General features: G+C 40.0%; 1 protein-coding gene across 1 annotated transcript; it reads left to right on the forward strand.

Annotated features, from left to right (window-relative positions):
• Window positions 1-1,227: 1,227 nt before the first annotated feature.
• On the forward strand, window positions 1,228-24,931 carry CHORDC1 (cysteine and histidine rich domain containing 1). Its single transcript, XM_054015673.1, has 11 exons — window positions 1,228-1,407; window positions 5,691-5,740; window positions 8,228-8,284; window positions 9,704-9,864; window positions 11,967-12,070; window positions 13,394-13,452; window positions 14,959-15,029; window positions 15,518-15,623; window positions 18,388-18,507; window positions 19,198-19,260; window positions 20,083-24,931. Exons 1-11 carry the CDS (start codon window positions 1,344-1,346, stop codon window positions 20,233-20,235), a joined length of 1,008 nt encoding a protein of 335 aa, XP_053871648.1. The 5' UTR covers window positions 1,228-1,343; the 3' UTR covers window positions 20,236-24,931.
• Window positions 24,932-26,048: the final 1,117 nt, after the last annotated feature.

Raw genomic sequence — 26,048 nt, forward strand, 5'->3', positions numbered from 1 at the left:
CACTCATAGGATGTGTGTTTGGAAACAACGAAAGGGAAATACCATTATCTATTAACCCATGTGCAAATAATGACTCTATGCTTGTGTATATAGGTGATCGCTGCATGTGTCTTAAAAGCTGGTGTCCTAAGCGTCTTGTAAACTACCGAAAAAGTAGCTCATGATCCTCTTGAGAATAAATGTTTTTGTTCTGCTGTAGCAATTCAGGGACGTGACCTTGAATTTAAAGTGCCTGAACTTAAAATATAATCAGTTAAAAGTGACATAGACTTTGTACTCTGCTTTAAAACCGGTACCCCTTGGAATGGATTTAAAAGTTCTACACATGTTGCTTTGTAGATTTGCAGAATTTTTTAAATTTTGGCACACAGCAGCTGGTTGCCACAGGGTCACATAATCTTTAAAAGCCTAGAGAAAAAGCTAATGAACGGGGAACTTTATTACAGAATCTGGCCCTTTGGGTTCAGCCATCTAGGAGTTAGTCTGTCTCTAATATGAGCCATCTCCACCAACAGTACTTAGATCTTATTTCGAGCTTGTATGAGATTTTTCATAGACTCTGCCCTCAGCTATTCCCCACTCTGCTTTCCTTCTCCCCCTCTGCTCCTTCCTTTGCTGCTTCCCTTCTCCCCTTTACTTCCCCCACTCCCTGTCCTCCTACCAGGGGGAGCCCGCCAAGGGGAGGGGGGCCAGGCTACTTTCCCAAGCCAGGGTGAGGAGCTCCCCATTGCTGTTAGCAGAAGAGGGGGGGCTGTATTCCCTGCCCCCTCAGTGCCTTAATTACCCCCCGTGCCCTCCCGTTCCTTCCCGCCCCGGACAAGTCTGCTGCGACCTGCTAGTCTGCCTTCCTAACCCCTTTGAAACGCTCCTCCCCTCCCTAGCCAGCGTCCCTCACTGCGCACGCGCTCTTAGTCCCGCCCCGCTAGCGAGTTCTCCTCCTTGCTGCCAGTTCTAGCCCCTCCCTTTAGAATCCCCTGTCGTTCCATTCCCCCGCTGAGACACATCGCGCCTGCGCACCTGTCCGCCTTCCCTTCTTCCTAGCCCCTCCCTCTGGCAACTCTTCTCTGCCCCACCCCTTAGCGTCTATGCAATACGCCTGCTGCGCCTGCGCTCCCCTCCCAGAGCCGGCCCTTCGCCCCGTCCCCGAGCTACTGCGCGTGCGCTAAACCCCGCTGCTTCTCGTTTTGTCCCGAATTTTCGCGAAGGTTTCCGAAGGCTCCGCTCGGCTTTTTCCGGAGAGACTCGAGAGTGAGGCGGAGGCCTCGTCTCTGCCCCGCCGCTTCCTGTCTCCCGGCTCGTTGCTGTTGCCGGCTCCGGTAACCGGCGCTTCAGCTCTGCCCGCCATGTCCCAGCTCTGCTACAACCGGGGCTGCGGCCAGCGCTTCGACCCCAGCACCAACACGGAGGGTACGAGCCGGGGCGGGGGAGGGGGGCTGCGAGGCGTCCCCCGGCCGCTGTGTACCGGGGGCTCCTGGCGTGAGGTCTTAAAGGGGTGGGGGTGCCGGGGTGGCCGCGTCCCATTGGGTTACGGGAGGTGATGGAAGGGGGCTGGCCAGGGGAGCGGGGGCTGGGGGGAGAGTAGGGGCTGCGCTGTTTTGGGGGGGAGCCTGGAGAAGAGCAGGGGCTGTGCTGTTTTTGGGGGGGGAGCGGGGGGAGCAGGGGCTGTGCTGTTTTTCAAGGGGGAGTGGGGAGGCTGTGCTGATAGGGGAGACTGGTCGAGGGGAGCCTGTTAAGTGGGGTGTTGTGTTTATTGGGGGGAGCCTGGTAAGCAGGGGGGGAGAGAGATGCTGATATTGGGAACTTGGCGGGTGGGACAGACAACTAACTCAAGTATATAGGGACAAAGTTAGAAAGGCTGAGGCACAAAACAAGATTAAACTAGCTAGATACATAAAGGGTAACAAGAACGCATTCGACAAATACATTAAGAGCAAGAGGAAGACCAGGGACAGGGTAGGTCCATTACTTAATAACCGGGGGAAAACAATGGCAGAAAAATGTGGAAATGGAAGAAGTTCTACGTGACCTTTTTGTTTCAGTTTTCACCAAAAAAGTCTAATAGCGATTGGCTGTCTAAAATAGTGAATTCCAGTGAAAATGAGGTAGAATTGGAGGCTAAAATAGGAAAAGAACAAGTTAAAAATTACTTAAATAAGTTAATGTATTCAAGTCACCAGGGCTTGATTAAATGCATCCTAGAATACTCAAGGAGCTGACTGAGGAGGTATCTGAGCCATTAGCGATTTATCTTAAAAAAGTTATGGACAACAGGAGAGATTCCAGAAGACTGGAAAGGGGTGAATATAGTGCCCAGCTATAAAAAGGGAAATAAGGACAACCCAGGGAATTACAGACCAGTCAGCTTAACTTCAGTAACCAGAAAATACTGTAGCAAATAATTAAGCAATCAAACACCTAGACACATAGAAAGTGATAAGTAACAGTCAGCATGGATTTGTCAAGAATAAATCATGTCAAACCAACCTAATAGCCTTTGACATTGTAACAAGCCTTGTGGAGGGGAGGAACCGGGGGGGAGGGGGTAGTGGTTGCTACTGTCTCTCGTGACTATCTCATAAACAAATTAGGGAAATACAGACTAGATGGTGCTACTATTAGGTGGGTATATAGCTAGTTGGAAAACCATTCCCAGAGAGTAATCATCAGTGGTTCACAGTCAAGCTGGAAAGGCATATTAAGTGGGGTACCACAGAGATCAGTTCTGGTCAATATCTTCATCAATGATTTAGGGCTGGTGTCATTCAGACGTGCAAAAAAGACATCCCCCAAGTGAGGTAAGTTACATCAATCTAAGCGCTGTCCACACCAACGCTATGTCGGCGTAAGACGCTGTTCCACCAATATAATTTCTGCCTCTCGCAGCGGCAGAGTAATTAATCCGATTGGAGAGCATTCTCCCGTTGGCATAGCACGACTTTACGAGACATGCTACAGCGGCATCAGTGCAGCTGTGCTGATATAGCACTGTGGTGTAGACTTGCCATTAGATAATGGCATTAAAAGTACACTTATAAAGTTTGTGGACGATACCAAGCTGGGAGAGGGTGCAAGTGTTTTGGAGGATAGGCTTATAAGTCAAAATGATGGACAAACTGGTGAAATGGTCTGAAGAAAATAGGATGAAATTCAATGAGAATAAATGCAAAGTACTCCACTTAGGAAGGAACAATCAGTTGCACACATACAAAATGGGAAATGACTGTGTGGGAAGGAGTACTGTAGAAAGGGATCTTGGGGTCACAGTGGATCACAAGCTAAATATCAGTGAAGAGTGTAACACGGCTGCAAAAAAAAGCAAACATCATTCTAGGATGTATTAGCAGGAGTGGTGTAAGACACGAGAAATAATTCGTCCTCTCTACTCTGTGCTGATTAGGCCTCAACTGGAGTATTGTGTCCAGTTCTGGGCTATACATTTCAGGAAAGATGTGGACAAATTGGAGAAAGTCCAGAGGAGAGCAACAAAAATGATTAAAGGTCTAGAAAACATGACCTGTGAGGAAAGATTGAAAAAATTGGGTTTGTTTAGTCTGGAGAAGACAAGACTGAGGGGGGACATAACAGTTTTCAAGTACAATAACTCCTCACTTAACATTGTAGTTATGTTCCTGAAAAATGCAACTTTAAGTGAAACGATGTTAAATTAATCCAATTTTTCCAAAAGATTTAATGTAAATGCTGGTTAGGTTCCAAGGAAATTATTTTGGGGCAGACAAAAGGTATTATATCCTGTACAGTACTGTACTGTGGTTTGGAAGTGCCCCGTCTTACCTCACACAGAGGCAGCCCGCTAAAGGCAAGGACCCTAGGAAGCACCTTCGCAGCAGCGGCGCCGGCTTCCCCCAGCAAAGTCGGCAACTGTTCTTCTCTGGGGATGCTCCAAGCCCTCCTCTTCCTATTCCCACTCCACTCCAGGCCCACCTCTTCCCACTCCCACTCCATCTCCTCTCCTGAGCAGCCCCGCATCCTCGCTCCCCTCCACCCCCCAAAGACCTAAGCTGTTTGGCAGTGGGGGAAGCACTGGGAGAGAGGGGGAGGAGGGGGAGAAGAGGAACTTGTGCAATGCTCCCTTATAAAGTCGCTGCTCTTCCACAGAAGCTTACAAACGTTATAAGGGAGCATTGCACAAGTTTAAACGAGTATGTTCCCTAATTGAGTCGTAACTTTGAAACAACATTAAGTGGGAGGACTTTAAGTGAGGAGTTACTGTACATAAAAGATTGTTACAAGAAGTTGGGAGAAAAATTGTTTTCCTTAACTTCTGGGGATAGGACAAGGAGCAATGACAGGTTTAGGAAAAACTTCCTAACTGTCAGGGTGGTTAAACACTGGAATAAATTGTCCAGAGAGGTTGTGTATCTCCATCATTGGAGATTTTTAAGAGCAGGTTAGACAAGCACTTATCGGGGATGGTGTAGATAATACTTAGCCCTGCCATGACTGCAGGGGACTGGAGTGGATGACTTCTCAAGGTCCCCTCCAGTCCTATAATTCTAAGGTGGGGGCTCACCCATCTTGTTTCTCTCATATAACTAGGACTGACTGGGCTACAACAACAGTGCATAATTGCAGTGTAGACATACCCACAGGTGACAAGTGGTCAGCCGGTTCTGCACATGGCCTGATTATATCCTTGTGTCTCTTTCACCAGTGATGTCCTGAGGTGGAACAAAGCAAAGGATACGTGCTGGCTGTAGCTAGTTCATGGGATGTGGAGCCTTTGGCTTCTAGGACACAGACTTGGATCTGGTTCTGTTTGTCCATTTTAGAGTTTGTGCAGTGAGGGAAACTGATGCTTTATCCTATGATTAAGGTTAAGATTTTGTCTATTATTTTTAGAAAAAGTCATGGGCAGTCACAGGCAATAAACAAAAATTCACGGAAGCTGTGACTTTTACTAAAAATAACGGGAGGGCTGACTGCTGGGCAGGACTGACAGCCTGAACCCTGCCAAGGAGGGAGGGGAATCCAGCCCCTGGCAGCTGACCGTTGTGGGAGCCCTGGCTTATAGATTGTGATCATGCCACCTCTTAACTTTCTCTTTTTTAAGCTAAACAGATGGAGTTCATTGAGTCTTTGGCTATAAGGCATGCTTTGCAATCCTTTAATCAAGTTTGTGAACACCAGATAAGATTTAAGGCAGTGTGGAACCTTAGGTCCCTTAGGCTTAGGAGGATTAAATCCATCTCCCAAACAACTGTAAATAGTCATGTTGAGTGTTGCAAAATTGAGTTGACCAGGCTGACATTTGTCTCCCTTTCTACTGGGATACCAGTTAGGGTTAGCTCTATATGAGTGCTGATCATGGTCCCCAAAAGATCCCCTAATAAATGTAGTAAAGGTAATTTTATTTATGTGCTTATATTGTGGCGTATATGGCCAAAAAAAAAAAAGTTTCTACCTTAAGGAACTTAGTCTAAATAGGCTATATATGGCTCCATATATACTCTCTGGATGCTTGTTCTGTCAAGTCTGAATTTACTCTCCTGGGGAGTTTTCTTCAGTTTAAAAGAGTAATGGGAAAGGGGTGGAAGGTGGAGCTCATGTGCAATGTGAGATTCAAATGTGTGGAGTTCTGGCCCTAATTGTGTTTAGTTTAATAGTTGCAGGGTTTTTTGGTTAATTTAATTTGCATTTTCAATTAGTATGGCATTTTTCTTTTCTTTCAGATTCATGCACATATCATCCAGGAGTTCCAGTCTTTCATGATGCTCTAAAGGTGGGTATGCCAGTGTATAGGTAGTGAAAGGTTCTTTAAATCCTTAGATAGTGTGCCTTTGTATCAGTAGTGCTGTGCTCCAACTCAGTCAATGATGTAGCAAATGTCCTTTCTCTGGAATTCAATCAAAACCCCCCTAAAATGGCATTTATCTAAAGTTGAAAAAGAAACTGAATATTGGCTAGATTCAAGCAATAAGTAACAGGTACATTGTTTGACCACTCACTGCAGCAGGTGATTATTATTTTTCTATTATTAATCTCAAACTGAGCATGTTGTTTAAGCATTACATATCCTATATCATTTTGTGACAAATGTATTGCCTTACCACAGCCATGTAAAAAGCACTGCATGTAGAACTGTTTTTGATTATAGACATTTTAGAATTTCAGTACACATAATTTAAAATTTGTTATTCTTTGTATTCTTTTTGCCTTTTAAAGAAAATTGTCTCTCAAAAACTGACTAATACACTTTGGAAAGGTTAGACTTTTTCTCAGTAGTCTCTTGTTAATATCAGCAGTTCTTAAACTGAGATCTGTGGATCATTGGTGGTCCAGGAAGCATTTGTTGATGGCCTGCAGGGACCAGGCTGGTCATATGTTGTTGATTATCCTCAATTTTGGAAGTTGTTTCATTAAGACAGCAAAAATATATTAAATACTTTTATTTGTCCAGGTAAGCAATTAGTGTAGTCGCCATGGAAATACTGTATGGAAAAATCTGAGAATTCTTGGCTTGTATAAAGGCTAAGGTCTTCATTAAGAAATTCTGCCTATCTGACTCTAAATGAAGTTAATGTGAAGTTTGGAAGAGGCAAAATGATAGCTTTAAAATATTGACTGCAAGAAATAAGGAATGGAAAAAAAAAACCCATAAGAAGAACATCTCAAACCTGTATTTGTGAATGATTATACAGTGTGGGAGAGGACTTGAAAAGAGACTCTCTGGCATCAGCTTGCTATAAGGAAGAGGTGAGAAGCAATAGTTAGTCCCATGAGGAGAAGCCAGAAGGTGGAGGAGTGGAATTTCCTCAAAACCTTCCTCTTTTCCAATTTTGTGCTGAGGCACCATCAGAAATGGCCGTGATTGAGAGGAGAGATGTGCCCAAGATAACTATTCCTTGGTAATGATAGGAGTGAGCAGCACAGCTTACTAGCTGGCTATGAATAGCTATTGAAAAATTGATTGGCTGAAGCTGAATACCAGAATTTTAGACAAATAATATCCAGAATATTTACTAACGGACAACTTATCCTAAATTCTCAATTAGTGAGGGTCAATCTACACTCATTGCTATATTTTGCTTTCCACAAGCTACTCTTAGTATAACTCTTTACGAGTGATGTACCCAAATATTTGGATGCTAATATTTTAACTGTATCGCTAAATGTATTAACCTCTATTTGGGATATTGCAGAATATGTACTATATCTATATATCGATATATATATAATGATTTTTAAACCAAACTTTGTACTTTTGGATAATTTAGGCATTATAGATGTATAGACACTCTTTCTTTAACCTGTGTATTAGATAATTTTAACATTAGCTTTAATAAAAATTTTAAATCAGCACTTGTTACAAAAAAAATACACATTCTACCTCCCTTTTTTCTTCTCCCCCTCCTTTCCTGGTCTCACTGAAAATTTATAGTGAGCCCCATTGGGTATAATTTTCCTTCTAATATGTGTCCTAAATAACCTAAGCAATAAATGCTGTCTTGCTGTTCACAATATATTGCCTGTGTAAAGGATGAATGTTTAGAGGAAACAGGGAGCATTATTTTGCAGTAGTTCAAAGAAAGAAAGTGTCTCCCATCGTCATGTCTCTTAATCTGCTGCAGAAATACATTGTTAGTCAAAGTATCTTTTGTAATACCAAATTAAAGGTTCTCTGAGTTTCCAGATAAGTTGTTTTGTGTAGTGCAGTAAGATCTGTTTCTCTAGCATCAGGACTGTCTCATCTGATATAATAAATGTTGGTTTTGAGTTGACCTAATTTGAGCAGATGACTGTCTAAATCAAAGATGACACTAGAGAAGGGGGAATGAAAGAGGCTGACATAAAATAGGTAGAAGTCTTTACATTTTCAAAAATACAGAGATGATCAGCAGCGTTCAAGGGAGAAGAGAGTGTTAAGACAGGGGTTCTCAAACTGGGGGTTGGGACCCCTCTAGGGGTTGTGAGGTTATTAAATGGGGGGGGGGGTCGCAAACTGTCAGCCTCCCAAACCTCGCTTCAACTCCATCATTTATAATGGTGTTAAATATATGAAAATGTGTTTTTAATTTATAAGGGGGGGTTGCACTCAGAGGCTTGCTATGTGAAAGGGGTCACCAGTACAAAAGTTTGAGAACCACTGTGTTAAGACTATAAAGCAACATATGCTGGAAAGAATTATCACTAACCTTTTGCTTCTAATAAACTGTTACTAATAAGCTGTGTTTGCATTTCTCTCATTATTTTATTCCAAATTTTATAGGGCTGGTCATGTTGTAAGAGAAGAACAACAGACTTCTCTGACTTCTTAAGCATTGTGGTATGTATTGGTGATTTTTTTTATTTTATTTTAAATATTATTGCAGTTTATACAGCTTATCTGTTATGCTATCAAAATGTTTGGTATCAAAAATCATAGAATTAGATGTTACATTAAGCAAATTTTTAAATGGATACGTCTTGTTAAACCAAAATTATTTTGAATCAGAGTGAAGCAAGGCACTCTTTCTCCTTGTGGACTACTTAAATGTTAAGTTTCAATTTCTAAAATTTAGAAATTTATTAATTGGTTCTGTCAAAATGTGTTTATAATATTATAAAAATATGAGGCCAGGAGAAGAAAGGAGGGTGTTTTTACACTCATTTGTCTAAATCAGAGGTTCTCAAACTGTGGTCCACAGACCACCAATGGTCCCCGAGCTCCATTCAGGTGGTCTATGGATAGTTCCCTCTAAGGTGCGCACCTGGGTGGCCCCGCACAAGAGAATGAAGGGCCACCCATCTAATTAGCCATGCAGGATGAGAAGGGTTGGGGTGAATTTGGGATGTTCAGGGCTCCGTCGGCCAGAGAAAGAGGTGACTTTCGCCAGCTCCAGGGCTGCGGCTTCTGGGGAGAGACGGCCCTCCTTCTCAGCCCCAGCTCAGGGGCTGCCATGGTGGGGGAGAGAGGGAGACCCCTCCCCCCCGCCTTCCCAGCCCCAGCTCGGGGGCTGCTGCAGTGGGGGAGAGAGGGAGACCCCTCCCCCCCGCCTTCCCAGCCCCAGCTCGGGGGCTGCTGCATTGGGGGAGAGAGGGAGAACCCCTCCTCCTTCCTAGCCCCAGCTTGGGGGCTGCCATGGGCGGGGGAGAGAGCACATCTGTTGCATTAGAAAGGTAAGACTGCTGATATTAAAAAATGAGTTGTATGCTTTTATCTGTAGAACAAAAAAAGTGTTTTTTTGTTTTGTTTGTTTTGGTTTAGGTTTAGGTTTTTTTTAAAATGGTGCTTTTATAAGGCGCTTTACAACAGTTAGCCAACGGTGCAAACAATATTTGGAAAGATCATTAAGTCGTCCGTCAAGACCCTCGGCGATTTTCAAGTGGTCTGCAGGGGGAAAAAAAGTTTGAGAACCACTGGTCTAAACCATAAACAACTAAAGAGATTTTGCTCAAACTTAAAAAAAAAAAAAAAAAAAAGGCCTCTTAACAAGTGTAGAACGCTTCATATAAGTGTTCCAGAAAGTTTGTTTATGTATCTGAAAACCAGGAGATACGGATGTCAGTTAAACCATTTTTCAACTTTAGTTATAGCATTTGTTACAAAGCAGCCACTAGAACTGAGCGAAGGATGAGGGTGAAAAATCAAATTGCATTAGTTCATTAAACTTGGATAATAGTTTGGTTTTGGACTTTGCACATGAAGTAGGTTTTTTGTTTGTTTTGTTTTGTTTCACATATGTTTCTATGTCATCTACAACAGGGCTGTACGAAGGGTCTCCATAATAGTGAGAAACCCCCTGAGCCTGTGAAACCTGAAGTCAAAACTACCTCTGAGCGAAAGGAGCTAGCTGAACTGAAACCTAAATTTCAGGAGCATATAATTCGGGCACCAAAGCCAGTGGAAACCATTAACAGGCCAAGGTACGGTATATTGAACTGGCATTTGTGCCAAATTTGTTTCCAGTGGCTAACTTAGAACTTGTTTTGGTTATTGCCATTGATTTTATTTGGAAGGTACTATGGTGACAAGCAGCAGCATTAAATCTTAAAATAGATATCCTAACCCTTCATTATATATTACATAATTTTCAAGTGGACATTAATTTATTAAGTCAGACATTTTTTCAAACCTAGCAATGACAATATTTAAATTACAGCTTTTGGTTTTATATGGCGTCTCTTATATTAATTAATTCAAAATATTTTAGTTACATGCTGTGGAAGCATAGGCAAATGAAATGACCATTGTGTACGTGAGAATAGCTTGTACACTGTTTTTAGATGTCTTGGTAGGATAATTGGCAACAATATTGAAGTTATTTCTAATTTTGATCTGGACTTGCCTGAAATATGGACATAAAGGGCTCTTGGTTAACATCTCTTCTGAAGGACAGAAACATAGTACAGAACCGCTCAGTGTTGTCATTGTATAGGAGCCAAAGTTCTAGTGTGGAACTTTGTGGTCAAGAGTACTGATAACTGAGCTGTATTGACATTGTATATTCCAGTAAGAATATCACTATTTCTATTTATTTCTTAACATTGTAATCAGACCTTAACACACACTGAGAAATTAAACACATACGTTAGTTAAATTTGTCAATTTAGTATTCTGCCACAAGAAGTATAGCCACTCTACCAAATCAAATAATGTGACTTTTATCTAAATCACTCTTAACTTTCACCTCAGGTTCCTTAATGCCTGTGATTAAAATATGGGCTGTGTCTACTCTTGGGTTTCAACTGTTCTGTTCTAAGATACCTCCTTGTAGATAAGGTGACAGATAATACAAATAATAAATGTTGTCATAGTGCCTAGGAGCCATAGAGAAGGAACAAAACCCCATTGTGCTAGGTGCTGTACAAACACAGAACAAAAAGACAGACCCTGCTCCAAAGATCTTACAACCTAAGTGTAAGACAAGACTATATAGGAATACAACCAGATAGGGAAGTACAAGGAAACTGAGATAATGTGTTAGCATAAGCAGTGATCTCAGCACACTAGTGGCTTAACTGTTGTCAAGTTTTTGTAGACATTATGGCGAAGGAGAGTTTTAAGGAGTCTAATGAAGTAGCTCTGCAGATGTTTACAGGGAATTGCTCAAGCATGAGGGACAGCATGGGAGAAAGCATGAAGGTTTTTGTTTGAAATTTTTCAAAGTCTGCTAATGAAGGATGGCCTCATGCGCCTATTGGAGGCAGGAGTCAACATCTCATTACTGAATGAGAGAATGGGGAGAGGTCATGAAGGGCCTTGAAAATGAAGACATGCAGCTTTTGTTTGATACAATAAAGAAGGGGGAGCCAGAGGAGAGATTCAAAGAGGGAGTGACATGGCCAAAGCGATGGGCTGGGTAAATGATCTTTGTAGTAGTGTTCTGAAAACATCTTTTAGGGTACAGCTGCTGTGTGATCTTCTGAGTGTAGCCCTGGCTAGGGTGACCAGATGTGAAGAAGAAAATATCGGGACACTGGGTGGGGGGGCAAAAAAAAAAAAAATGCTGAGTGATCCTGGCAGTGTAAAATATCAGGACAAAAATTGCGTCCCGACCAGGGATCGGTCGGGACGTGGGACAAACAGCTCAAAATCGGGACGGTCCCGATTTTATCGGGACGTCTGGTCACCCTAGCCCTGGCTCTAATAAAACACCAAGATTGGGAATCTGAGTCACATGTAGCAGCTGAAGTCCCTCAACCTAGAATACAGATATTGCCTTTGACAACTCTTCTAGTTGATTTTCCCAACCCACTAACATTAATTTGGTCTTGACTGAATTAAGACTCAGCCAGCTTGCCATCATCAATTGTACTATTTCATAATGAGACTTCATTCTCTTCCCTGGAATTATCTTGCGGGGAAGGTATTTTGTAGTGGCTGATTGAGATGGCTTTTTATGTCATGTCAGAGTGATGGTGAAGAGTATTCTAATCTTGTCACAGCAGAAGTTTGAAAGATATCCCTTGTCATATTACATAATTTATTTTGACCAAGATAACATGAATACATTTAAATATTTTAGCCCAGATGAGCCAATGACAAGTTTACAGCTGAAAGTATCAGCTTCCCTGAAACAAGCACTAGATAAACTGAAACTATCATCAGAGAATGAAGAAGAAAAAAAAGGTAAGAATCTGTACCAACAAAATGACATGCCAAAGACACACTTGTTGCCATTAGATAAATGGTAGAATGTCTCACATGCAAGTGTTTCAGAATTAATGACTTTACAAAGGTATTAAAGAAGCACATATTCCAGCAAATTAGTTCCACAGAAGGCAGCAATTAAATTGAAACTGGCACCAGGAGAGAAACATGTTTCCTTACACAGTTTATTCAAACCGTCAATGGTGTGTATTGTATACACCTTACTTCTTACTTCAGGAAATTAGGTATTTGTTTTCCCTGGCATATTTTTCCACACAGTTTAAATGGAAAAACTGTTTTCACTTGGAACAATAGACATTCCAGGTAATTGAAAATAGATTGACCCAGATGATCAAGATTGGATGTCTTTCTAAATGATATTTTCTAGGGGTTGTTTTGGGGGAGTTCTATGGCTCTATGTTTTAGAGGAGTTCAGATTAGATGGTCAATGCTCCCTTCTGGCCTTGGAATCTAGGAATTAAAATTGTATGGTCTCTTTGTAGATGTTCCCATATTGTTTACTCTGAACTAAAGCCCTCTTTCCAAGGGAAATGGACCTGCCTTTCTAAAAAAAAAAATTCATAGAAGTTCTAGTTGTCGAGATAACGTCTACTAGGACTGCTATTTTGGCTGTTTTAAAAATCTGTCACAATTAAATCATTGCATAATAACTCCAAAGAGGATGTATGCGATATATAATGTAAAGAAGAAAGTCCTTTAATTTATCAACAAAATTATTAATTTAAATACTGGAGAGTTTTAAACTCTGGGATAGCCCAGTATCAAGTAATTATATTTCTAATATGGTAGCACTCTATACAACATAGTCACAGTTTTCAGAAAGAGGAGTTCATATTAAGGCACCCCCCACCCCCCAAAGTGCTGAGCAGTCATCAACTCCCAATAACCTCCAGAACTGCTTGTGTAATTCCTCCCTGAACATTCCAGCATGCAAGGCGAGTGCACCCTCTTCTGTGCTCCCTTATGTGGTGCACAATGCTTCCCTCAGCACACCAGCTCAGTGTGCAGATATAGAAGTGTATTGGGGTCATGGTCCTGTCTGATCTCTGATCGCATTAGGGAACATATAGGAAGTAGTTTCTGTATGTATTTCTGACAGGCCTTTGTGTAGGGTGCAGAAAATGAGGGATGCTCCTTGTACTCTTTCACCTACCACCTATGGACATATGGAAGGGTCTGTCAGAATCTAGACTTTAACTTTAAGTAAACTAAATATTTGATATTTATAAAGTGGCATTTTTATATTTATAGTAAGGATATCTATATGCCTTAATTTTACAGAAGAGGACAGTGATGAGATCAAAATTGGGACGTCATGTAAAAATGGAGGCTGTTTGAAGGTAAATAGCTGTTTTATTCCTTCTGTTTACGGTATACCTATAGAATCCTAAGAACATGAACAAGTCAGTATTTTAAAACACATTACAAAGTAATTAAGAGTCCAAACAAGGTCTACAAGTCTGAATAAATAGATACATCTTTCAACATATTCAAAAGGTCAAAATGTAGGTTCTTTTGGACCAATGAGTTAGTAATCTCAAGAGTTGAGGCCCATCACTGAGGTTTCTGGGCCCCAAATTAAAAAACGTAGGAGTTTGTCAGTCTGAGCATCTCTGATACTTTAGTCCAGCAGTTAAAAATTAGGTGGAGTAAGGTGGTACCAAACTATGAAAGACTTTATTGATAAATATTTCAAATTTCTCCTGGCAACTAGTGAAGTTCTGCAGTCTATTCAGTACCTACTTGAAGAACACTGAGTAAGGAAGCAACCACATTTTACACTTCAACCGTAAAGCCATTCTTCCAGTACCACCTAAATTGTCTCAGGACATATCTACACTGCAGTTAAAAACCTGTGCCTGTCCTATGCCAACTGACTTGGGCTCAGGCTTAGGAGCAGTTAAACTGCAGTAGAGACATTTGGGCTTGGGCTGGAACCCGGCCTCTAGGACTCTGTGAGGTCCCAGAGTTCAGGACGCAGTCTGAGAAAGAATGTCTACACCGTAATTAAACAGCCCCTTAGCCTGAATCCCATGAGCCCAGTTCAGCTGGCGTGGGCCAGCTGAGGGGTCTTTAATTGCAGCGTAGACATACCCTCACTTTTTCCCCTGACAACCTTCCATTGAACAGGATGGATGCAAACTAAAAATCTGTAACAACCACAAGGTCTGAAGGATTCTTTGTTCTTTATCATTGAGGCTCTCCTGGTGAGGGTGGTGTTTGCACATGAGTTTGTGATCCTCTCCACTGGATTGCAGTAGTCCTGTCAATTGGATTACGAGGGACTGGTATTACAATAATAGATCCTTGTGTTGCTAAACACCTAGCAGTACATTGGGCTGCTTCCTTTTATGGTGCTTCATTTTGGTGACTTTTTTTCTATCGGTGAATGACCTCATTTTAAGCTTGCAGTTTTTTAATAATGCACCAGATAAATTACTTCATCACCTGTGTGTGTGTGTGTGTGTACATGCACACACTTGGTTCACTTGTGAAAAATGTGAAAACAGAATTGAATAGTTCTGGATTTCTCTTTAAGAAGAGGTTAAACTAGACTTTGAGTACTAATAGCGATACTATCCCGATATCTCAGAGTCAATATAAAGGATACTTTTAAAGCGGATGGGGGGAGGCACTTTTTATGAACATTGAATGAATGTCTCTATTTGAGTTTATTTTGCAGCATAGAGGAAGAAAGAGCCCATTTTTGGTTTGTTTCAAATGTATTAATACATGTTGGTCAGTGTTTGCAATCTGTTTTGCTAATTGTTCTGTTCTAATAGTTTATTTTTTACTTCCTGAAAAGAGAGAGATCATTTTAAAAAAAAAAAATTGTGTTTCACCAGACATTTGAAGGACCACAGAGCACAGAAGAAATATGTATATACCATTCTGGAGTTCCTATATTCCACGAAGGGTTAGTATTATGCAATTAATAGAATTTGCTTACATAAATTCTCTATAATCACTCTTTCTAAATACATATGCAGTTGGTTATTTTTAAAAGGAAAGATGTTTACACTGTTAAAACTGTTGATAGTGCTAAATGTTTCTAAATATTTGACTTGTGTATGTGTTATGGCTAAGGTTAAGATTTTTTGTTGTGGTTATTTTTAGTGAAAGTCAGGGACAGGTCACAGGCAATAAACAAAAATTAATGGAAGGCCGTGACCTGTCCCTGACTTTTACTAAAAAAAAAAAAAAAAACCCTGACAAAATGGGAATCTCTGGGGTCCACCTGCTGCCTGTGAGCTTCAGGGTTCTCCCATGGTGGCTAGGAGCTGAAGCAGAAAATGTCAGAGGTCTGTGGAAATCATGTATTCTGTGACTTCCACGACCTCTGTGACACAATTTTAGCCTCAATTATGGCTTGTTAAATTATTTTCTTTTAAAATTCCTTCAAAGGATGAAGTACTGGAGCTGTTGTAGGAGAAAAACTTCTGATTTTAATACATTTTTGTCTCAAGAAGGCTGTACAACGGGAACACACGTGTGGACTAAAAAGGATGCTGTAAGTAGTACTAACTTTGCCATTGGTAATTGGTTACTTAACTTCCCAGTCATTAAGAAAGTATGGTGCTGGGCTGAATTCCAGCTTTAGTTAAACAAAGACTAATAATTCCCCTACCTCCAGAATTATACAATTTCTTTAATATGTGTTGATGAATGTTGGGAGCAGTTTAATGAGATTAATAATGGAACCAAAACTGATCTGAGTGAAATACTGTACCTGTCTGTATACAACCACACCTTTTATTGAAACATATATTGTGAAATAAAAAAATAAAATAAACCCACTGTTTGTACGCATTGTCATATTTCTAAACAATTCTGTAAGGCTTTTTTAGGTGATAGACTTCCCAACCCAACACTTATAAATGTTACGCATATGCTAACAAAGAGCCCCAAAAAAATTTCACAGAGAAACATCTTTCTAAAACTAGGACTAGAATACATTTAAATAGACTAAAATAATCTTGCTTGCCAAAATCTCATTTACAGTGGATAAGCCACAGAAATAGTGAGTGTTCTAGGGCTGGGACTGGTGGGAATATTACTTTTCTATCCTCTCCAAACACCGTTCTTACACTGGGTTTTATTTTGTTCTAAAGCATAGTGCGTTGCTTGGTTTGATTATTTGTATGTTAGGACACAGAATGTGCTTTTTGCTTATAGCTGTTCCATAGCAGAGCTGGGAATAAATCAGACAGGTTAGTATGGACTTGTATTTTCCTTTGTTTTACTTATGGTAATATTTGAAGAAGTTGTGTGAGGATGCTACAAGACTAGAGTGGTGTTACACTATGAAACAATGTAGCTGAGCACTTTCAAATTTAGAAATACTATCCGGTCATGTTCTGCTCTTAGATGTGTATACTCAACTCCAGTGTCAATATCTTCTCTGCTCCTGACCTACAAAATAAGATCCATACAGTAAATGTAGCATTGTTAAAAGGAAGAAAAGAAGTGTACCTAGATGCTATCTCTTCCCTTAGTCATTTTTTCCCCCCAAGCCCACTTAATCTCTTGGAAACACAGAATTCTTGTCAGTTCTCTGTCACTTCCTGATTGTAACTGTATTCCTCAGTTTTTCTTGAAGTAGAAAAATGAGGATAAAAGGACTTGAGTGTGTGTGCAAGGGAGGGTGGAGAAATCCCTTTAAAAGGAAAAGTTAAACCTCATTTTTAGTTGTAGCAACTTCACTAAAATAGCTGCCTCCTAGCCCACTGGGGCTAGTAGCAAAATCATGTGTTTCATGGCAGTCTGTATTCCCAGCTGGCTGGTCTCTGCTGTGGGAAGGTGGCTGAAATGCTGTCACTAATGCTTTCATACAGCCTAGCAACTGCCTCACTGGGCCAGCCACAGTATATTAGCTGTACTAGATGCTCTAGTCAAGATAGCTATGTTGCAATCCACTGGTCTGCAGTGCTGTGCTCAAACTTCTTTCCTCTTTCTTCCAGCAAAGTGTAAGTACCATTACCTGGGAGTCTAGCATACTCTTTCTCTTCTTTAACTTCACGCTCCCACAAAACAAGAAAGATGGGCCCCTGGGAAAACCTTGGTTTGTTTCCCACCTGGTACCTCTTTCCACATTCCATCTCACCCTAGGTAACTCTGTTTTCTTATTTCTTTAGCAAAGGGATTGGGAGTCTGGTTTCCTTTCCTTCTGTCTAGAACAGAAAGTACCAAATTTGGGGAGCCCAGAGATTTGTTTTTGTTTTTTGTTTTTCTGTCATGCCATTGAATGGATTTAGTCTTTCCTTCTTCCTGGATACTCCTTTTTTAGTGTGTGACTTTCCTCCTTCCCTTGTCCCGTTCTCTGTACTCTTCCCACCAGAGGCCACTGTGGAGTGTTCTGTGACATATTTGTTGCAGCAGTAATATGAAGCCCTCTCTCCAGTGCCCTTTTACTGCCCGGTTCAAGTTTAGATAACAGGCTGTCCAGTCAATTACTGTGAGATTTTTCTTATTCCCACTAATACTTCCTTCAAGCATTAGAAAGGGTATGAATCTGAGCGTCTGATCTTGCCCAATTGGTACTTCATAGATGGTATAAAAAATTGCTCTTCAGCTGGCCTCTGCAAATTCCCAATCTAGGAGATATGCCAATAGTATAGCTTGAACTGGTGGAGCGTTCTAGTAGTAGTGCCCATTGAAATGCTCTTGTATCTCTTTGGCTCTGACCTTCTAGAGGGTGGGACTATATAAGGGATGGGGGTTGTAGTCTATTAGAAAGTTTTAATTTATGTCACTTCTATTTTGCTGGATGGGATGCCTCCTTAATGTTATAGGATGGAGATACTGGACAAGGAAAAACTATATACTAGGATAGTTTTTCTTCACCTGTCATACCTTCCGCCCCATTCTATTATCCTTGCTTTTGTATATACATCTTTATATCTCTAGTATTGTTAAGTTTTGAGTCTGCTTGTCCAATGATAGAGTTAAGAAATGGCTCCTTGCTAAAGAGAGATTTCTCCACTGAGATTTTTTTACTTTTGCCTAGAAGGTAGATCTATAATCCTTTCTGTATGGAATCTTGATTTGTAGGATGGGAGAGGACCCTCAAACACTTACCATTATGTAATTTTTCCTTAACGTTAGTAGGGTTCCTGCGCACACATCTAAATGCAGAATTTAATCCTGTACTAGTTGTATTTATTCTCATTAAAATGTTGTCCTACATAACAATTTTCAGAGCAATTTTTTAAAAATGTATCCTGAATGTAGAGTTCCAATACTGTATTTTTCCAAACTACATCTTTGTTTTGTAGGGGAAAAAAGTAGTTCCATGTAGGCATGATTGGCATCAAACTGGAGGTGAAGTGACCATTTCAATATATGCGAAAAATTCACTTCCTGAACTTAGCCATGTAGAAGCAAATAGCACAATGGTGAGTATCTTTGTTTTATTTTAAATAAATAAATATTTCCTGTTTTTCTAAACTTGATGTTTAAATATAGCAAAATATAAATCGCTTGGATGTACTCTTATGCATAAATATTAAAACACAATCTTTTTGCTCTTTTAAGGAAACAAATAAAATGCTGTAACAGTCGTCTTCTGTGAGACATAATTCTTTTTGACAGTTTCAGTCTTGGTAGACTTGCAGGTTCCTAAGCATTTTGTGCCTTTTGACAAACTTCTTAAATTTAAATCTTTACAAAACATCTTTAAAAAGTTTACATAATTTTATTACCAAAATATTACCAAAAATATTTTCTAAATTTATATTCTAGGTTTTTAAAAGTAAGCAGACTCTCTTATGATATGTAGCTTCACAGATATTGCGTTGAGGTGCAGATTTTTACAATGAAATATATTAATTTATCATTCCGTAAATACACATTTTGGAAAATTGTATTGCCTAATACCGGCATCATCATTGATATCTTCTTCTACAGGTACATCATGTGGTCACATGTGGCTCTGATCCTGCATCAGGAGCCATTTGCGCAGACCTCTGTTTGTGTGGAGTCCTGGTGACTTCAGTGATGTAGGATTAGGGTCCTAATGTCATACTTTTATTTTAAACTTAGTCACTTGACATTAATAAATCTCTTCTGTATTTTTTCTCATTTAGCTAAATATCCATATTATATTTGAAGGAGATAAAGAATTTGATCACAGTGTGAAATTGTGGGGAGTAAGTATAACAACCTTGTATCTTTTGTTAAGACTTTTACTCAGTTTCACCCTCAGCCAAAGCTTTTTTCAGAATAGAATAGTTTTGTTTTTTTCTAAAACTACCACACTTCTACAGGTCTGGATTAACAAAAGAAGTTCATTTGTGCAGGATTTACCAGTCTAAGCATAATTGCAATATGAGTATTGCAGAAAATTTCTAGGGCCAGACCTTTCCAAGTATAGTTGCATATAATTGCATATGCCAAACTTGTGTGTGCATACAGTAGCATGCGTATTCTACATACATATGCATGCCAGTTTCTCTCTTCACGGCTCAGAGGAGGGGTTCTTAATAGATGGACCATGGGTCAAATCTGGACCGTCAGATGCTTTTGAATGGTTTACTTAAAAAAAATAACAATAATAATGATTATATTTTCTCTGGAGTTTGAACTTTGGCTATACCTTGACCAAGAAATTTGGACCTTGAGAAAAAATAATCGATTGCCCCGGCTTAGAGTGTAGAAAAGGGCTGAGGCTGCACAACTTTCCCCGGAACCCAGAGGCAACTGCACTTTAAAAGCTGATCTCTCCCTCCAGTGGACCGCTTCCTGGGACCTCGGGGGCAGCTATGTTTTATAGATTTACTCCGTTTTTTTTAATTTTGCAAATATTTGGGGATGGAACAGTCGTAGGTAAATTCCATCCTATACTGTTGCCAGACCCAAACATTTGGAGACTGCAAAACTCCCATAATGCGTGCTGAGCATATAGTAATTATTTACATATTTCCAACAGTCTTATTCCTAAATTTAAGTGAAACATACTTGTTCTGTTCCAGGTAATTGATGTGAAGAGGAGTTATGTAAACATGACAGCTACGAAGATTGAGCTCACTATGAGGAAAGCAGAGCCCATGTTATGGGCAAGCCTTGAACTACCAATACCTAAAACACAACAAAAACAAAATGAAGATATTACAGATCAAGAATGAATCCTAAAGATATACAGACTGTTTCCTGATTGTGAAAGTGGTGACTTGCTACTGTAATGCATTTCCTTTTAAGACTATTTTATATGCGATCACTTTTTACAATACATCTTGCATTCCAGATCAGGGCAAGCACTCCGTTATGTAAAAACCTAGTGCTTGCCCTGATCTGGAATGCAAGATATATTGTAAATTTATTGGCGCTCAGTCCACACTGTGCATTAACATTTCAAGCATCGTATTTGGACTGGAGCTACCAGAGTAATCGATGTTAGACTACATGCGGTTTGCTATATATCTTGTTGTAATAAGGATACAAGATACGAGTCTATGGAATGATTAGCATGATTCCCATGGTCTAGAATAAAAAAATTTGTTATTCAAACATCAGTAATACTTCCTTTCTGGATTTAGGTGCTACTCAGATTCTTTCCTTTTGTCTTGTGAAAGTGACAATAATGGCTGCATATTCCACTTCTCAGTGGTGAGGTCACTAGTTTTTGAAGGGCTCAGGTAGTTACTAGCTTTTTCACCATCTTGTTGTCTAGATCTGCTCTGAGCAGTTTTAGATTACATTTGGTAAAAGCACTGGTGCAGTATCAACACTAGTACTGTTACCAGTAAAAGTGCAACGGGAGAAGACTTGCCAAAAAAATTGTTATAACTGGAGCCAAGGAGGGGAGGAGTTCATGAAAATTTCCCCCCACTACCACCCCCATTTTGATTTCTAAATTTTAAATAATCCTAAAACAAAAGGAAATGGAGCAAGGTAGTGGTTTGATAGCTTAGCCTCCCAGCTCTGGAAACCTACACATTAGAGACCATCTCAAAACCACTAAGCCAGTTAATGTAAGGGATTTTGCAAGGTCTCTAACATTTGTTAGCTACCACTCCAAAACGCCCACAGTTCATCCGTCTCAAAGAGGGTAAATATTGAAGCAGGAGAGGATAGTGTAGACGGTATTTGATGTGTTGGCTGAGCTGTGTAAGGAAGATTAATGTTTCCATGCAGTATGCCTAAATCTAGCTATTGAGGGATATTGTCTTTCTCGGAGTATTAAATTCACTAAAGGAAAAGTTTTAAAAGAAAAATTAAAAAGTAACAAGCCTCAATGATATACCAGTTTCATTTAAACACAACTGGATTATTCATTTTTTGTTTTTTAAACTTTTTAAAGATGGTTATTTAAATGTTTTTATTTTAAATTCTTTTGGTTAGTATTTCCAGAAGAAAACTAACAGCATATTTTTGTTTTCAGTTCAAGGGTAGAGACCTTGCTGCCAAAATCCTGGGATATTGTGAAAATATGTGACTGAGCTCTAGGCCATAACTGATGCTGAAATTGCATCTATAAAAGTAAGTTCGGGGCTGTAATTTAAAAAAAACAAAACAAACAACTCGATAGATATGTAGATCACTATTCATATCACAGTGTGTGTAGGTCAATTTCTATCTAATTAAAACTTACCATAGAAAACTTTAAAGCCCCAATCCATTTTACAGACTCAGGCTATACACTGGAGTTGGAAGGCATAATGTACCAAGGGTCTTGGACAGGATCGTACTTGGTATGGCTAACCTCTCCTGATGCCACAGCTACACTTCATATGGGTAGGTCAGCTCAAGCTAGAAACTACACCTTCCAGCTCCAGGATAGACACACCCTCTCTCATGCAGCAACATAACCAATTCACTGGGAGTGATATGACAAATGCTTGGAGAATATCAGGGTTGGAAGGGACCTCAGGAGGTCATCTAGTCCAATTCCCTGTTCAAAGCAGGACCAATCCCCAGATATTTGCCCCAGATCCCTAAATGGCCCCCTCAAGGATTGAACTCACAACCCTGGGTTTAGCAGGCCAATGCTCAAACCACTGAGCTATCTTGATGTATAGTTATTTTTCCATCCTGACAGACCTGGAATGGGGAGCCAAAAGAATTTTTACAGTTGGCAAGATGGGAGTGTGTGGTGGGTTTATGTATATAACAGTGAATATGAGAAACATCTTCGAAAGCTTAAGAAGCAAGGTAGTTTAACTAATCTTTAGGGTTTTTCATCTGGGCTTAATTTTTTTTACCTGTGTAGACTTGAGTTCAGGGTTCCGTCTACAGCAATACTTAAAGACATAACTAATGCTGAAAAACGGGTAGGAAATATAGAATAATGCATATATATTTACAGAGAAACTGCCTTAGTGTTTGAGGCTGGGACTTCCAAAGGGGCTGAGGAAGTTAGTTGCTCAACTTTGAAAACCCCAGCTCTAGGTGCTACAAAAATTATACAGTTAAAACAAGGCATAGATAAAAAGTTAATGTAATACCATGTAAAATGCTTTAAAGTAGTAGGGTCCAGGCTTTCAAAAGTATATACATGAAAGTACATCTGTATTCTTTGCATGTGGAAACTTGTGAGAGTTCATCAGGTATTGTGTGTACACACAAGTGCATGCTTTTCTAAGTCTAATATTGTGGCATTACTTACTTCACTGGAGGGAGTATTCCAGAGACCCAAACAGTAGATGCAAGTATACAAGCTATGCTAGCCATTCCTCTGCAACTCTACCGTCTTCATTGCTTTATGTGTTAGGAAGAGCAGTTGTTGCAAGACACAAGCGGAACTCTGAACTTGGATACAACAGGGACGAGCACTGCGTAACCACCAAAATAAAATTCTGGTTTTGGGTGGCAAGTCAATGTGCGTATATCTGTAATATAGTCTTACACACATTCTGTTAGTTTTCTAAATCTTGAACTGAATACCTGGGATTTTTTTTTTTTAAATCTTTGCAGTTCACTGCAGTATTATTAGTTGACGCATCATGTAAAATCCATGTTAGGGAGCTTGTGTCAGCTAATAAAAGACAGAATTGAGCCAAACTCACACTGACTGGAGTGCAGAATTTGGGTCTTAGCAATTATCTTCTTCACCCCAACCATCTTTATACTATGTTCTGGTAATACACAGAATAAGTCGGTGATAGCTAATGCCTTGAGGGAAACGCTAGTAAATATTCCACCTCTGCTCCCCTTTTGCACTCAGCCTGATAATTAGACTCTGAAACACAACTAAGAGGAAAGTCAGGCATTACTTCTTGTGTTCCGTGTCTTTAATAGAAAATTGTAGATCCTTCAGAGCTCGATAATGACATAATCAAAACTTTCCCATCAGTGTAATAGTAATAAATTAGTTGTTTTTTTTTATATTTCTGTTTAAGGAAATTCAAACATAGTTTTTTCTCTTAAAAATTAAAAAAAATAAGACATATATAATGATAGCTTTGCACTGGCCATATGGTTTTAAGAATAAATGGGCCAAATTCTCAACTGGTGTAAATTGGCACAAATCCATTGACTTCCATGGAATTACACTAATTTACAACATCTGAAAATATAGCGCTTTTTTCCTACTCCTCTGCATGTTCACCCAGCAGAATATTATTGAGCTATTATCTTTGCTTGAGAATTAGAAAATTTTGAACAAACCTTGCCAGTGTCCAGAAACTATCTTTGCAACACTGCAGATAGATTGTGTCTTCGAGAAACAGAAAGATTTTGATCTGATGGTTACCTTTTTTAGGGGAATTTTATTAGTACGACACTGAACTCTGTCAGCAAATAGGAAGGGAAGGTGAATCGGTTATAATTACTACACTAAACTATTAAATACTTCAGAAATCTGTATTTAGAAAAAAAACAAAGCTTTTAAAAGAGGTTGAAGAGGAATTATTTTCTAACAAATAGATATTTTTATCATTAAATTATAATGACATTGTAAATATCTGCATAAAGTAAACCAAAATCAGCTTGGTCTGAATGATTCCTGGCAGTCAAGATTGCCAAATCTCAGCTTCATTGTGTTACCTTTAACAGGTTAGTTTACCTGCTGCAATCTGTGGAAATTAGTTTTATATTTTTATAATACACAGAACTCTTACAAAACTATACTGTATTTATTGTATATTTATGTCAGACTTGGCTATACAGTTGCTTGTAAAGCTGTTCACCTCCAAATTCTTAAATACCACTAGAGTATAGACTTACCATTTCCCAAGTGAGATTTACATTTTTCCCTACTGTTTTGCCTGCCTAATATTACATATGATTTCTGTAGTTATCAGATTTCGGAACTATTTTCAAGCTCTGATTAGTGTTTTGAGCACTGGACCATTCAGTTACCATAACTTTTTTGATTCTACAGAATATTAGTGTAATTTTACAAAAAGTACCCATCCACAGATGATGTTTTTTTTGTTTTTAACATTTATATTATCAAGTCATTATTTCAGCAGTTTAGTACTGTTTTACTCGGAACTTTTTGCCTTGAAAAGACATCTACTTATTTTGTGTACTGATGCAATTCTTTGCTTGTATTCTTAAACATGGCATGAGGACTGATGAATACTGTAACTGTTAAATTTGTTGTTTATTTTCCATATTACTACCACAAATTGCACTTATCCACATTCAGAAAAATGATCTTTTACATTAATGAAGTACTCTAGGTGTCTGGAACACTGTTTTAGGATGGTAAATATTTTGCCATTACAAAAAACATGTGCATTACTGTTTTGTCCATGTTTTCTTCTGCATGGGTGTCTGATTTGTCCTATTCATGTAACTTGGTTATGTGAGTTTTTTCTTGGTATGCTCATGTCTTCATGCTCTAGTTTTGAATAAATTCTTACGATACGCTGGTTATACTTTTGTTTCTGGTTACTTCTGTATTGAGGGAGAACTTTCTTTGGCTCTGCTGTGCAGTGACACAATACAGCATTTCTTAGGTACTCAGAAGTTCTGTTTCTACAGTGTTTCAGTATGAAGACTAACTCCTGTGTTGGAGTGTGTTTCTACCTGAAAAAATTCTTTTTTAAACCACCAAAGTAAGCAGTATTTTTCAAATTAAGACTGCTGCTACCAGCTTTTCAGTATGGGGAGTGTAGATGGGACTGGAGGCAAGTGGTCTCTCAGCTCAGCACCAACTTTTTGGAATTGCAAACAATGAGGAATCAATACATGGGCTCTTCCCAAGGATACTGGAAGTACCCTTGCTATGATGCCAGTTCTGAATGGAACACTATCAATACAAAGTTCTGCCATTTGGCCTTTTGACAGCACCTCATGCGTTTTTTCAAAATACTCACAGGAGTGGTGGCACACCTCTGCAAACAAAGTTTCCCTATGTGGATGATTGCCTATTAAAAAACAACCACCCAGGCAGATGTCATGGACACTACACACACAATCACCCTCTTCTCACGGTTGTGACTACACCTCAAAGTACAAAAATTAACAATGACATCTGTGCAGAACCTGGACTTCATCAGAGTGCATCTCGACGCTCTAGAGGCCAAAGCATTACTTCCACCGACCAGATTCCTCACCATAGTCAATCTGACCTCCATCATACTGAAGAGCCCACATATCGGCATGGACCTGCCTCCAACTATTGGGCCACTGGGCGGCAACCACATTTGTGGTGCAACACGTGTATCTTCACATGCATGGCCTTCAGGGCTGGTTAAGAATCGTCTACATACACAAACACAGCCTAAACCAGGGATCGGCAACCTTTGGCACACGGCTTGCCAGGATAAACACCCTGGCGAGCCAGTTTGTTTACCTGCCGTGTCCGCAGGTTCGGCCACTCGCAGCTCCCAGTGGCCGCAGTTCGCCGCTCCAGGCCAATGGGGGCTGCGGGAAGCGGCAGCCAGCACATCCCTTGGCCCGCGCCGCTTCCCGCAGCCCCCATTGGCCTGGAGTGGCGAACTACGGCCCCTGGGAACTGCGATCGGCCAAACCTGTGGATGCGGCAAGT

The sequence above is a fragment of the Malaclemys terrapin genome, chromosome 1 (assembly GCF_027887155.1).
Source record: "Malaclemys terrapin pileata isolate rMalTer1 chromosome 1, rMalTer1.hap1, whole genome shotgun sequence".
Lineage (NCBI taxonomy): Eukaryota > Metazoa > Chordata > Testudines > Emydidae > Malaclemys > Malaclemys terrapin.

What these genes read in the sequence shown, in the direction of transcription:
- CHORDC1 (XM_054015673.1), top strand. Translation starts at nt 1,344, where the DNA reads ATGTCCCAGCTCTGCTACAACCGGGGCTGCGGCCAGCGCTTCGACCCC. An exon ending in GTTCCTATATTCCACGAAGG is followed by an intron (nt 15,030 to 15,517) that starts GTTAGTATTATG and finishes ATTCCTTCAAAG; the next exon opens with GATGAAGTACTGGAGCTGTT. An exon ending in TGTGGACTAAAAAGGATGCT is followed by an intron (nt 15,624 to 18,387) that starts GTAAGTAGTACT and finishes TTTGTTTTGTAG; the next exon opens with GGGAAAAAAGTAGTTCCATG.